Source organism: Onychomys torridus, chromosome 3 (genome assembly GCF_903995425.1).
Source record: "Onychomys torridus chromosome 3, mOncTor1.1, whole genome shotgun sequence".
Taxonomy (NCBI): Eukaryota; Metazoa; Chordata; class Mammalia; order Rodentia; family Cricetidae; genus Onychomys; species Onychomys torridus.
In genome coordinates, this window is record NC_050445.1 from 98,082,769 (window position 1) to 98,097,397 (window position 14,629).

General features: G+C 42.0%; 1 protein-coding gene across 12 annotated transcripts in view; it reads left to right on the forward strand.

Moving 5' to 3' along the window:
- The window catches only part of Itpr1 (inositol 1,4,5-trisphosphate receptor type 1), a 336,728-nt gene that overhangs the window by 148,691 nt on the left and 173,408 nt on the right, over positions 1-14,629 (forward strand). For all 12 annotated transcript variants that reach the window (XM_036181157.1, XM_036181158.1, XM_036181166.1 and 9 more), the window contains 5 exons: positions 1,559-1,713; positions 9,353-9,452; positions 10,474-10,634; positions 10,968-11,109; positions 13,772-13,930. In XM_036181157.1, the coding sequence (XP_036037050.1) occupies positions 1,559-1,713; positions 9,353-9,452; positions 10,474-10,634; positions 10,968-11,109; positions 13,772-13,930 (717 nt within the window). The remainder of the gene's footprint in view (positions 1-1,558; positions 1,714-9,352; positions 9,453-10,473; positions 10,635-10,967; positions 11,110-13,771; positions 13,931-14,629) is intronic.

Below are 14,629 nucleotides of genomic sequence, written 5' to 3' on the forward strand. Positions count from 1 at the left end.
GAAAGGCCAACCTGAGGCTTGTTTCTCTGCTGATCTTAGCATGTGTGCCTCTCTTCCCACTAGGTGGCATATGCCGACTGTACACTGAGGACTCTGCTTCTGGGTTCCTTGGCTGGATGGAGAAAGCGTATTGAAGCCACACTTTTCCTCTAGATCTGCTGCCATCTCTGAACTGTCACTGCCTGGAACCAAGCCCTGAGTCATAGCTGGTTCAGACTTTGTGAACACTTCAGGGGAAAAGAGTTAGGAGAGAACAGATGTCAATCAAAGGGACAGAATGGTCTTGCTCCAGATGTTCCTTTAGCATAGGGAGAATAAAAGGCCTAAGGTTTGTTTATATATAGGGTATTAAGAGAACTTCTTAGTTGGATGTTTATTTGTAGTTTGTTTTTTGAGACAGGGTCTTACTATGTTGTTGAGTCTAGCCTTAAATGGCTGGAATCAAGTACCACCATAACCCCACCCAACCCCCCAGCCTCTCCACTAGCCCTGTTAGCTGATGTTACAGATCTATATAGGACTAAAAGAACTTTGATTTACGGATGGATAGATGGATGGATGGGAACAGAAGTTAGATCTCAGCCTTGTGGAGCTGAGTTTTCTCATGTTTGTTCCTTTTCCTTTGACTTGACTTCCTGTTCTCAATTGCTGAATATTCCTGGTGTTGTCTTCCTCTATGTATTTACAGGAGGTGATGTTTCAACCAGAGAGAAGCAAGCCAGGGATGAGGAAATCATGTTTTCCCAGCAGATGCAGGGCATGTGGTCACACTAGGAATGTCAGGCATTGAAAAGAATCGAATGTGAGGTCACCAAGCTGAAAGAGATTGCAGAGCCCTTCTGAGCAGGCGTTCAGGCTAAGCCCACTTGCTAACATCTCTGGCCCATGGACTTTGCTTTGAAGAAGAGAATGTGTCCTTAGTGTTTCCCAGGATGCCTTCATCATTGTTCCATCAGGTTTTACTGAGAAGGATTTTCTTTCATTTCAACCAAATCCTACTGTAGCACTAGCAGCCCTTTGCTTTGTCATGAGAAGCCTTCTTAATCAATGACCAATGTGTTCTTCAGGGCTAGAGTGACTTGTCAAACTGTACTGGAATATTACTCGGGGACACTTGGATTCCGGTTTATTTTATTTCTTCTTCTAGGAAATACTCATGTTATATTTTTGGTAGACAACCATTGCTGTAGATTAGTACCACCACAAATAACTAGTTTCACAGGCCAAGTTTACCTCAAGTGCATCTCTGCTCCCCAGCTGTTGCACATGGTTGTGGCTGTATGGAGTGAAGGTCTTTGTTCCTAATAGCTCTTCCCCTAGTCATCTGCCATTGTCCCTTCACAGCGTTTGAACATCTTGAGTGACAACACAAAGAAGTTGAGAACAAATAGTGTTGGGTCAAGTGGCCGATGGTTATCTTGTTATCTACTCTGAGACGGTGGTCCTTCTCCTGCCAGCCGCTGACACTCTTGTTTCTCCTCTCTTCCTGTGGACTGTGGAATGATGGTGGTGAGGTTTTTACCTACAAAGCTCCTCACCCGCTACCTTTTGTTCTCAGGTGGACCCTGACCAGGACGCATCTAGGAGTAGGTTGAGAAATGCCCAAGAAAAAATGGTATACTCTCTGGTCTCCGTGCCCGAAGGCAATGACATCTCCTCCATCTTTGAGCTAGACCCCACAACTCTTCGTGGAGGTGACAGCCTTGTCCCAAGGTATGATTTTAAAATTCCTTATCCCAAGAGAATCAGGGCTGGTCTTGATAGGCTGGTTGTGTTTCTTGGAATGCAAAGCATCGTGACCTTTTCTTAAAGCATTTTTGAATGAATCGGTGAAGCATTTGAACTGGCTCCAACATGACACTGAGTTATGTATGGCTCATCAGTGGTAAGTTCTTGGTGGTTGGGTAAAAAGTACTGTATTTATGAGGCTGTAGAGCTGGCTCATGGATTAAGAGCACAAAGGACCCAGGTTTGGTTCCAGCACATACCTGGTGGCTCACAGCTGTCTGTAACTCCAGTTTTATGGGATCTGATACTCTTCTAGCCTGTGTGGGCACATAAACCCATGCAAGTGCACATACACATAAATACAACACTTTTTTTTTGTTTGTTTGTTTTTGTTTTTGTTTTTCAAGACAGGGTTTCTCTGTGTAGCTTTGCGCCTTTCCTGGAACTAGCTTTGTAGACCAGGCTGGCCTTGAACTCACAGAGATCTGCCAGCCTCTGCCTCCCGAGTGCTGGGATTAAAGGCGTGAGCCACCAACGCCTGTCAACACTTTTTATTTAAAAGCACTGTCTTAGGGCTGGGGAGATGGCCTGGGGGATAACATGCTTGGCATCCATGCTAAAGGCCTGAGCCTGAGTCCCTAGAACTGCAGCAAAGCTGAATGCAGAAGCCTACATCTGTAACCCCAGTGCTTTTCTGACAAGATGGGCGGTAGAGACAGGAGAGTGCCTGGAAGCTTATGAGCTGGTAGCCTGGTGTATCAGTTGCCTGGTGTATCAGTGGAGAGGGAAAGACTGTCTCAAGCAAGGTGTGGAAGGTGAGAATTGACATCCAAGGTTGTCCTTTGATATCTGCACTCATGCAGGCACACACACTGTACACACTAAACACACACACACACACACACACACAATTTAAAAGTGCTGTTTAGGTTATTAACACATACCTCAGGCAGTTCAATATTTTAATATTTTTTTTCTCCTTCCCCAAACCTGGATAATCTCTTAGTTAACTGAATAAATAATTGAAAAGAAATATTTAAAAATTGAGAACACTGTGTGCAAAGTAAGTTTATTTAAAATATTAAAAAGTTAGATCTGTGTTTTTTGTGTATTTTATTCAAGTTAACTATTACTTTTGTTGCCTAAGAATGTATTTTCATATTGTATTGTAAGTAGAGAGCCACACTTTAAATAATTTTTAGTATTGTGTATATGTGCATGCATGCACTGTGTGAGTATCGAGATCAAAGGACAACCTTTCTGTAGATTGCAGGGATCAAACTCAGATGCTATTCTTTTTCTTGAAAATTATTGTAGAGTTGTTTGTTTTAATATTATGTGTGTGTGTGTGTGTGTGTGTGTGTGTGTGTGTATTATATATATTTTTTTTACCTGCATGAACGTGTGTATACCATGTGCATGCCTGGTACCCATAGAATTTACAGACATTTGTGAGCCACCACATGGGTACTGGGAACTAAAGCCAGCTGGAGTTCTTAACCACTGAGATATGGCTCCAAATTTCTCAGAGTTACATTCTTGTGCTGTATGTGCTTTATGCATTGATCCACCCACCCCACTGGCCCCCACAGCCATTTGTCTGTCTGTTTGTCTATCTATCTATCTTATCTATCTATGTATCACTTATTTTGAGGCAGAGTCCCATGATGTTTCCCTGGCTGGCTTGGAACTCACATAGATCTCCCTGCCTCTGCCTTCCAAGTACTTGGATTTAAAGTATGCACAAACACACCTTGTCAAAAGTCTGTTCTTAACAAAGTCAACAACAATATTATTCATGACTATACCATCCATTATTTTCCAAGTACATTGAAGCACAGTGCTAAGTAGATATCAGACTAATCATACATAATTTATAATTTTATCATATTTGAAGTCCTGTGAGGTGGGTACTATCCATCCTTTTATAGAAAGACATTGGGACTCAGAGTTTAAGTGAAGTATCACAAGTTAGAGTCCTATAGCAGAACCCATATTGGTAAATGACTGAGACAGAGTATCTGGACATTGCATCTCACTCTTAAGCTGTGCATTGAGTGGCAGATGTCTCACTGGTGTGTACTGGGTTTTCATGAATCCCCTCACTGAGTGTGCCTCTGTGTTTCATTGGGTCTGCCTTGCCCCTTTCCTGCATGAGGAGGGCTAGGAAGCTAGAACATCACCCCGTGTGAGTGCTGTCAGAATTTAGGATCCTTGAGTTGTGCATGTTGCTATTCTTGTGCCTTCTAAGAGGGAGAAGTGTAAGGCAGTCCCATAGAGAACCTTACAATGTGGGGAGGGCTTTCTTTGGCTATCAAGTCAGATTTGCTAGTCACTAAGCTCCTGCTGGCTTGTTCCCCCCTTGAGAATCTGAGGGAGGCTAGAGATGTCCATCTGGAAAACCCTACAGGTGTGCACAGCTTTCTTCTAGGTCTAAAACCTGTTATTTTAGTTACCTTCAAAATGAATCCTGTGTAGGTTACCACTGATGCCCGAGTTCATGCATATAATGAACATGTCATGTCTAGAAGTCTGCATTTTATAGCACTCCTTCCCATTCTCTTATACTCTTTTTCTGCTTCCTCTTCCATGATATTCCCTGAGCCCTGGTAGTGGTAGGATTAATCACAGATATCCCATTTAGGCCTGAACATTCAGTCTCTTATTCTCAGCATTCTGACCACTTAGGCCTTCTTCCATTGACTTCTGTTCACCACCAAAAAAAAAAAAAAAAAAGCTTTTCTGATCAAAGTTGAGAGCAGCATTCATCTACTGTAGGTCTGTGTGTATAAGCATGAATATTTAGAAGGCATGTTGACCACATGACCGTTGAGCAGAATAGCAATAGCAGATTTTGCCCCAGGGCCTATGACATCCCTCATCATGCATGAGCTTTTGACCTGGGTAACAGTACAAGGCATGAAATTTCTTTCTGTGGAGCAGACCTCAAATCCAATCAGAAAGTGGTTAGTTACCCCATAGCAATTGTTCCAGTATTGCACAAGTGGGCATATCATGCCTGGCAGGGTGGTACTGTAACACAAAGGGTCCAGCAGTGGGTAAGACCGTTTTCCTCCCTTAGCAGCCTGTACAGTACCCTTGGTCACCATGAAAGTGGCTAGCAGGGAGAATGTCTCCTGGTAGGTTTGAGATTGATTTCCCTGTGTCCTGAAGCCAGATCATGTAGTATCTTTAGCAATCAGCTCTTGCCATGTGGTTGTCATGGGTAGCCAAGGGCAATGGCAGTAACTTGTGTTACTTTAGAGAGCACTGGGATGTTTCTTTACTAATAACTCACAGGGAGGTAGCCCATGCCTTGTGTTGCAATGTTTATTTAACAGCCCAAGTCTTCTGGAAGCAACGTTCTCCTCTCATGCAGGATAATTCTATTCAAACAATTTTTTTTTGCGGGGGAGGGGGTGTTGGATTTCAAAATGAGCTTACTGACTGACAGTTTTCCAAAAGCTTTTTCATAGATCTTCAGTTTGGGTTATAGTCCACTACTACCCCTTACTCTCCCCCGTCTCCCTCCCTCTCCTGTTCCCATTTGGTCTTATTATCTATTTGGGTCTTTCCATTTTGGTCTTGTTATCTGTTATTTTACGGGTGATATACACTTTATATTTTAGTCCCTCATTTATTACCTGGTGACCCTTTAGTTGTTTGTACTCTGGCCTGTATATGACTGATATCTTCATGAATGTTTGCTTACACATTTTTGTGATTCCCATATTTCTCTTGAGTCCATATCTAGAAGCAGAGTTGCTTCACCATGGAGTAATCTTGTGTTTAACCTTTGAGGAGCTGACAGGTTGTCTCTCAAAGTAGACACACCACGTCTATTCCCATCAAGCAAGTGTGTGAGGATTCCAGTTCTCACCAATATTTGTCACTTTTTTTTTTTTTTTGAGTTATCTAATGTGAAGTGAGATCTCATTGAGGATTGGATGTCCATTTCTTTGATCATCAAACATGTTGATCATCTTTTCAAGTCTATATCCTCTCATATTCTTTCTCATATTTATTAGTTATGCATTCTTTAATTATTGAGTTGTGTTTTCTAGATATAGACATCTGATCTATGATATGCAAATGTCTTCTTGCATGTTACTTTTCTAGTCTTTGATGGTGTCCTGAACAGGTTCAATTCATTTGATTCTGCTCTTGGCTTCTAAAAAAACTATGACCATAAAACTTTGTAGTTATATTTTCTTCAAGGTTTTATTCATTTTCATTGTCTACTCTTAGATTTTTTTATTCATTTTGAAATTTTTAAGAACACATTTTGAGGTAGGCTATATTGCATTTTGAAAGCTTCCTTTTTCCTTGACTGTCTATTATGTAAATAGGTGCTGGTCTGCAGAACTCAAAAACACTGCAGCAGCCTAAATGATTTTCCATGTTCTCAGTTCTGAAGATCAGTGAATTTTTCTTGGGATGTCAGAAAACAAGGAAGTAACATTTATAGCCTGTGCACAGAGATTGTCAGACTAGTGAAGAGCTGAAAGATGTGATGTAACATATTACACTGTCCATGAGGGCACTCCTTGGCAAAGAGGGAACGAGGAACTCTCTGGCCTGTATTCCCCCGTGTCTTAGAAATCCCCATAACCCCAGGAGAAAGAAAGTTTAAGTTTCTAGTCATCTGGCTAAGTCGTGTTGGCTGGTTGAGGCCCCTCCTCTGTGCCTTTGTTGCTGCTTCTTGTTGGCCAACTTTCTTTGTGAGCAGGTGTCCTCAGACTGATTCTGAGCTCAGAAATAAGAGGCAAGGACTTACATTCATCCTTGGCGGATAATAGCTCTGGCATGATCTACCAGTGTGTTCATTTATGATCTTGCTGGATCTTTGCCTTGACATTTTTTCTTCATTCTGGTTCTTGGCTGCCGTCCTCAGAGCCAGAAGAGAATAGGGCCTCTTATCCATTGATCACATGGAATCTAAGTGACCTTAGGAGTAACACATTCCTTTCTCTGTATATTAAAAGTCTGCTGTGTGGAGGAGGGCAGTTGGAGGAACACATGAGAACCAAATAGAACAGCACAGAAGTATTAAGATGCCATCCATGACTGTGTGTGCTAACCTATAAGTCATTTAAAAATTGTGCTATATTTTTCTTATTACACATTGCAGTGTAGAAAGTTCGACATGTGCACAGTGGTATCAGCAAATGCATTTTTTTTTTTTAAAAAAATAGTCAGTGGATAAAGAGTGCTTCAGGGCCAAATAAGAAGGATAATGACCAATCCTAGATATATTGAACCAGATAATCAAATTGCGGTATGCATGAGTTAGATAGTTTAAAGAGCATTGGAAGGATATCTACTTGTGTGACTCTTGTGTACTTGTCCTAACAACATGACTTTTGAGTTAAGGATTAGGATTATTTGTTATAGGAATCTATGGAATATAATTATCCAGCTAAAAGTATGCTCCAAGCTTTGGTTACATTCTGAGAATACAGAAAATGAACCAGACTCACTCAGAATGAAAAAATGTAAATGCCCCTCTTTAATATCTTGTCCATATTGTCTAGTTCATGCTAGTGAAAGTAAATAACACGAGGGTTTCCCTCTTCTGGCCTTGAAATGTTCAGGACAGTTACAGCAAAGGAAGCCAAAAGGTGCATGTCTGGCTTGGTCTCTTCCATGAATGTGTCATGTCTTGGTCCGAAATTACTCTTGCTTTGAATGACTTTCACTTTATCTGATCAGCCCCTAGCCTGCCAGTGTCGAAAGTTCCAGTCCAAAGTCTTCTCAGTTTTCTGTAATAGGATGCTTTTGTGTTTCTGAGTCCTCCCCAGCTCTCCTAACTGGGCTTTTTCCTGTGGCTTCTGCTGGCTTGGTGTGCTCTCAGCTTGTCTCAAAGGGTGACACTCCTTCCATTGTTTTCTACTATTTCCGAAGTGAAACAGAGGTGGAAAATGTCTTAAACATGAGGCTTGTTCGTCATATAAAGAAATAACCATAAAATGATATTTATCAGGTAGAGAAAAAATAAGCAAGTAGCAACTATATATAATTCAACTCCTCAGAGGGAATCAGCTGCACTTAAGATCCTGGGTTCATGTAGGTTCCAACAGGTTTCTGGGCACAACTGTAACGTGATTTGTCATACATGGAACTGTGAGCTACTTTGAGTTGATCTTAATAGAATTCTGTATCGTGGATATGTTTTCAAGTAAGTGATTATCATCTGTTATCATTTCAAGAGACTGGCATTATGTATACTGTAATGGACGAGGTCTTTGTGACCACTAGATGGTACAGTTTTTAGTCTCAGAAACAACACTTGACTGAACATCTTTGTAACACATAGTGCACCTGTGCTGTTTTTCCATCTGGAAAAATCTAAAATTGGAGTTTGTAAATAAAAGAAGATATTTATGTTCAAGTGTTTGTATTTCATTTTATCACGTTATCCCAACTACACCAGACCCCAGTACACGGGGCTGCGAGTGCAGTTCAATGGTATAGCTTGTGTCTAGAATGTCAAGGTCCTTGAGCCATCCTCTCACGAAAAGAAAACACCTACGATAAAAGCTTAGGAGAATTCTTTTTCCTACACTCTTCTAAATACTAGCTGCTCTCAGCCTTGAGATACTAAAAATGTGATAGAACCAAATTAGAAGTTTGTTCTGTACTAATTACATACTAAGTTGAATGTTTATCTATAACTTATATTTTATCATTAAAGTATTGCCCATGTCTTTGTTGTATTTTCATTATTCATGTTTCTTACTGATTTGTAGGAATTTGTTGTATGTATGGATCAGTAACTTTTAAAGTTTGTGTGTTCTTTTGATTTTTTAGCTTTGTTCATGATAACCATGAACACAAGCATGCATGCACGTGTGCGCATGTGCACACACACACACACACACACCCTCATCCTCACACACACTTTCTCTACAAAAGATTCAAATTTTTGACCATATAATCAAATTTACCTTCTGTTTTACAATTTTAGACTTCATTGGGCAGTGGTGGCGCATGTCTTTAATCCCAGCACTTGGGAGGCAGAGCCAGGCGGATCTCTGTGAGTTAGAGGCTAGTCTGGTCTACAGAAGGGAGGTCTAGGACAGCCTGGTTTACAAAGCGAGTTCCAGGACTGCCAGGACTGTTACATAGAGAAATCCTGTCTCAAAAGAAAAGAAAAAAATTAGACTTTGTACTTTATTACAGAGCTTCAGGAAGCTCTCTCTGCCCCACAAGATAACTAAACATTTACTGTACTCATCTTTCCTTCCAGCAATTTTATGATTTCATTTTTTGCTTTATTGAGCCTTTGGAAAATTGGTTATCAACCGTTGTGACAAGTACTAATACACACTCAGTAGCATATACCTATTCCGTAGCTCTGTCTCATACTGTTTCTAGTATTTATTCACAGGGTATCTTTCAGAAATGTCACATATTTCAAAAGTGTGAGAGTCATTGTGAAGTACTCTTTATTGTAAACACACTGGTGACAGGAATCACTGGTTCCCAGGTATATTCTGTCCAGTGTCTCTAGCAGAGAACTCTTTGGGCAGCTCACTCTCTTGTGACAGAATGAGTGCTGACCAGTGGCTGTGGAGGAGCTGCTCATGTCCCTGTGCCTGAGGCTTCTTGTTGTGTCCTTTAGGAACTCCTACGTCCGCCTCAGACACCTGTGCACGAACACCTGGGTTCACAGCACCAACACCCCCATTGACAAGGAGGAGGAGAAACCCGTAATGCTGAAAGTAAGTCCTGGGCTTGCCCGACTCCTGGCCCCGCCCATGAAAGGGCTCCTTTGTGGGTGGGAACCCCGGAGAGTCTCCCTGGTGTTGCGATTCTTTTAGCTTTGCTGAGAGCCTAGTCATGACCAAACTTGGTATGATGAAAAACTTTATTCCAAGGGATCTGGGTGAAGCAAGCCCAGGGCTGTGAAAATAAACAGGCCTTTTATTTTATTCCATTGCTGCTGAGTAATTCTCTTCATTTCATGCCTAGCATGATTTTGGCTACGGGACTGTTTGCCTGTGCCTTGAGATGCACTGGTATCTGGTTGACCCACCCCCCCACTGCATCTTTAGTATTTCCCCCCCTCAGAGTATGTGTGATTGAATGTGTGTTCTTTTCGTATCTAAGAGAGACTTCCCCACCCCTATTTCCCATCACCCCTTTTCCCCTCCAGTCACTAGGCTTAGATCCACTAGCATGGATACACATGGATTTTCCTTTTTAGAATTCTTTTTCCTCCTGTAGGTGTGTTCAGGTTCATAGAAGAGTTGAAAGAATGGTGCAGTCTCTTTGTTCTGTAGAGTCAAGAATTGCCTTCCCATATTTACTTTTTCTTTATTAAAACGTTACTTAATCATAAGAATCTTACATCTTCCCTGTGATAAAGAAGCTATAAAATCCAGTTGTTCCTTTTGCATGTATTCACCCTCATATTTCCTTCTGCTCTTTCCCTCTCTTACCACACAGTGTATTCACACGGAAATAGCTCTTTGTAACACTGTAGTACCATGCACAATGAGTATACACAATGTAGATGTAAAAAAAATTGTTTAAAAATATAATAGCCTTCCTTACTACCTCACCAGTCCCTGTGGAACTATTTGGAGACCATCCTTCTAGAAGTTTACTGTGTCTAATTGATACTGATGTCAAGAGAACTCCAAGTTCTTTGGATTGCCTAATATCCTGTAAACAAAGTGTTTGATTAACGTCTTACTTTCCCAATCAAGATTATCCTACAACAACTCCCTTGACTTTCAGATCGGTACCTCTCCTCTGAAGGAGGACAAGGAAGCATTCGCCATAGTCCCTGTTTCTCCTGCTGAGGTTCGGGACCTGGACTTTGCCAATGATGCCAGCAAGGTGCTGGGCTCCATTGCTGGGAAATTGGAAAAGGGCACCATCACCCAGAACGAAAGAAGGTAAGGACAGTCCTTGTCTGTGGCTTGACTTACAAAAGCCTGTGGGGAGCAAGATCAGGACTCTGAAGAGCTGTGTGTGAGAGTGGCAAGCCTGAGCTTTCATTGGCAGCTTTAATTATGATGTCCAGAAATGGGTATTTATATTCACCTGTGTCGTGTTTTGTTTTAGAGTCATCTTATGTAGCTCACTTGGCCTCAGCTGTGATGTAAAGGGTGCTAGAAAGCGTGAGGCCTCTTCTGTCTACCTTGTTCACAAAGCTTGAACCTTTCTAGGAAAAGCTTTCAGCCTGCAGAAGTTTGAACACTGTCTTTAGCAAGCTCTGTTCTCCTCAGGTCTGTCACTAAGCTGCTGGAAGACTTGGTTTACTTTGTCACGGGCGGAACTAACTCTGGCCAAGACGTGCTTGAAGTAGTCTTCTCCAAGCCCAACAGAGAGCGGCAGAAGCTGATGAGGGAACAGAATATTCTCAAGCAGGTCAGTGAGCCTTGGTATACTTCTGGGTTAGCCTTATGAGAAGGCCGTGGGATCTCAGCTCATACAAAGAGACATGGATGGCTCTCAGCCAGAAGATGTATACTCTGCATTATTGTTTAAAAAGCAGTGCTTTCTTAGAGTAGTTTTACGTCTAAAGTAGATTGAAGTGGCAAGAGAGTGTCCTGTATCCCCTGCCACAGTGTCAGTATACTGCTGCAGAACAGAGCATTTATCCCAGTCACTGAACATAGACTGATATATCACTATTACTCAAGGTCCGTAGTTTATGGTCTTCTCTTGGTGTTGTACATGATCTAGTTTTTTGACAGATAAAAACTGGTATGTGTGCACTATCACAGTATCGATGCCCTAGAATTCCTCAGAATATTTTCATTGCCCCCCAAGTGTTCTGCTCTACCTACTCATCCGTTGTTCCTCCTTTATCCTTTGCAACCACCCTCTTCTAATTGATCATGCGTTGCCTTGCTCAGGCTACTGCAGAGTTGGAATTATGTGGCTTGTAGCCTTTTCAGATATGAAAGGCTTTCCATGTCTTCTCATGGCTCACTCCCCCGGGCCAGTTGACAGGTACCATACTTGTGAGCGTTCATCTGTTAGATACCCTAAGAAGTGTTCAGGTGACACCTTCCTGTTCGTCAAAAATAATATAATGTGCCATAGTTCCTTATGGTTACTTCATATGTTTAGGGAATTTGCAGATTTTGACAAGCCTAGAAGGCCTCTATTAGCTCTTATGGACATCTGTAGTAATCACTTCTAAATATTTCCATAAACACAGAGTAGTAGTTTACAGAAATATCTAGATGACATTTGGTTTGTATGAGTCACCTTTTTGCCTCTGTGACAAAATACCTGGAAATAATCTTTTTTTTTTTTTTGGTTTTTCGAGACAGGGTTTCTCTGTGTAGCTTTGCACCTTTCCTGGATCTCACTCTGTAGACCAGGCTGGCCTTGAACTCACAAAGATCTGCCTGGCTTTGCCTCCTAAGTGCTGGGATTAAAGGAGTGCACCACCACCGCCCGGCCTGGAAATAATCTTACAAAGAAATGGTCTGTGGCGGCTCCCAGTTTCTGGAGTTTTGGGCCATGGTCACTAACCCTGTCACTCTTGGCCTCTGGTGCAGTACACGGGGAGCAAGTGCTGGGGCAAAACTGCTCACCTCTGCATGGAGGAAGCAGAGAAGAACTTGCTTCTATGACCAAGCCTCTTCTGTGAAACCCATTCTGCTGGTGGCCTACTCAATTTAGATCAGAGCCTTCATGACCCAGTCACTTCCCAAAAGACTCACATCTCAACATGGCTACATCAGGGACCAGGCCTTTACCATGAGCTTTTAGGGTCCTTAAAAATTCTGAGTATTGGCAATGTGAAATAAACAAACTCTCTGGAGGAGCATGACAAATCCAGATAGAGGAAGCACACTGAACACACACCTTGTACTTCTCTAAAGCTGCGGGAGAACTGCTTAGTGTTTCCTTGGAACCTGCTGGTGACCAAAATGAAGAGAGCCTAGTTACAAAGCCCCATAGTTCTCCATGAGAATTTGGCATGTGGAAATCCTTCTTCCTGTTGGGCGTGATAGACAAAATTCATATTTCAACAATGTTTGAAGTCCAACAATAAATTATATCCAGATGTTTCTTTTGTGTGTTGAATCCCAGATTAGAATTCTGGCTTAGAGTCTTGTTCACTCCCACAATAGCCATCCCGAGAGGGTTATAACAGTGTTGGTCAGTTACATAGGGCACTGTGCTTTAGAGGTTTACAGTTGCTGTCTGTTTTAATCCTCACAATACTTAAGTACTATGGGTACTGTGCTTTTTATTTTCCCAGTGAGAGAACATGTTTCCTTTGGCCATGATCTCTACTGTTAGTCAGTGTTCCCTGAGATCAAATCAATCTAGTTGATAGCAAAGAATTACACTCATTTTGGTCTTACTAGGCTTGTAATCCAGGAGGCACCAAGTCCAGCGGCCTTCAGAAAGCACTCTAAAAGTCTTATGAGATGATGGCTGTTTTTATAGCCTAATCCACAAGCAAGTTGGTTAATTGCATCCTGTTCGTGAAGACTTGTGCTTGGTGTGGCCAATGTTACACTGCCTTACAGGAAAAGGATTGGATAGTCTTAGGAAACCAGACAGATAGTTTCCAAACTATTTTGAAACCCACTGAATCTCCTTCTAGGGTTGCAGGCCAACTCAGTGTTTGAGGTCAGCCTCTATCTGCATGGGCATGCACAGACAGCTGAGTTCGAAAGTTGGACTGTGTACGTTTGTGAAACCTGGTTTAGCAAGTCCTCACAACTTCACTTTTAGTGCCTGGTTCAATGCTAATCTGTTTTGATTTTCTCCCTGGCAGAAATCATAAAGGTATATGATTCCAACCTAACATCCCCTTTTTGCACTCTGCTAAATGATTCTCCACCATGTGTGTGAGGACAGATGAGGTCTAGGTAGGCTGAATGTGTGGATGCCCAGCTCAGGTGATTGACAGATATAGGTTTCAAGAGTCTTGATGAGTTTTCATAGAGAAACCTTTCCACATAATCCTGCTACTCCTGTAGGTGTATCCCTTCCTGGAGGGGGGTTAGAGTCTAAAGCACCCAGTGATGGCAGCCCACTCTTTTCTTTTTACAAACAGATCTTCAAGCTGTTACAGGCCCCCTTCACAGACTGTGGGGATGGCCCAATGCTTCGGCTGGAAGAGCTGGGGGACCAGCGCCATGCTCCTTTCAGACATATCTGCCGACTCTGCTACAGAGTCTTAAGACACTCACAGCAGGACTACAGGAAGAACCAGGTGGGGATTAAGATGAATAGGAAGTGATTGTTGGGTTCCTCCCTGAAGTTCATGTGCTTTACTCATGATTTTTAAGTGATGTGTACATTTGCATTTAATGGATAGAAAATAGTCCACTGGTGAATTTGCCCCTAAAAAGGAAACCAATGATTGGTAAGTCCAGGAAGAACATGTATCACAGATTCCTTGAGAAGGAGACTGGAGAAGCTTTACACAGTTCCTTGTAAATATGTGTAATTTTCAGGTGTCAATTTTATAAATAATAAATATAAGAGATACCAAGAAATCCCTTTTGTGAACACATTTCTGTGAAATTTATATTTCTGAGATTGGTGTTACATTTACAGTACACGTATGTGGTATTATATGTGTGTGTTTCCTCTGTGTGTGTGGTATATGTGCATATATATGAGTGTTCATGCCCATGCCTGGGGAAGTCAAAGGAGGGCATGAGGTATTCTGGTTCATCACCCTCTTCCTTGTTCCTCTGAGATAGGATCTCTCACTGGACCCGGAGCTGTGCATGCAGCATGTTGGCTCTAGTGAACTTCTGTCTTCCCCCCAGCCCAGAGCTGGAGTCACATGTGTCCATGGTGATGTCTGGCTTTTTGTGGGGGTGCTGGACATTCACATTAGGTTCTCATACTTGGGCAAGAAGCACTGCACCCCACTGAGCCATTTCCCTAGCTCTACAGGATG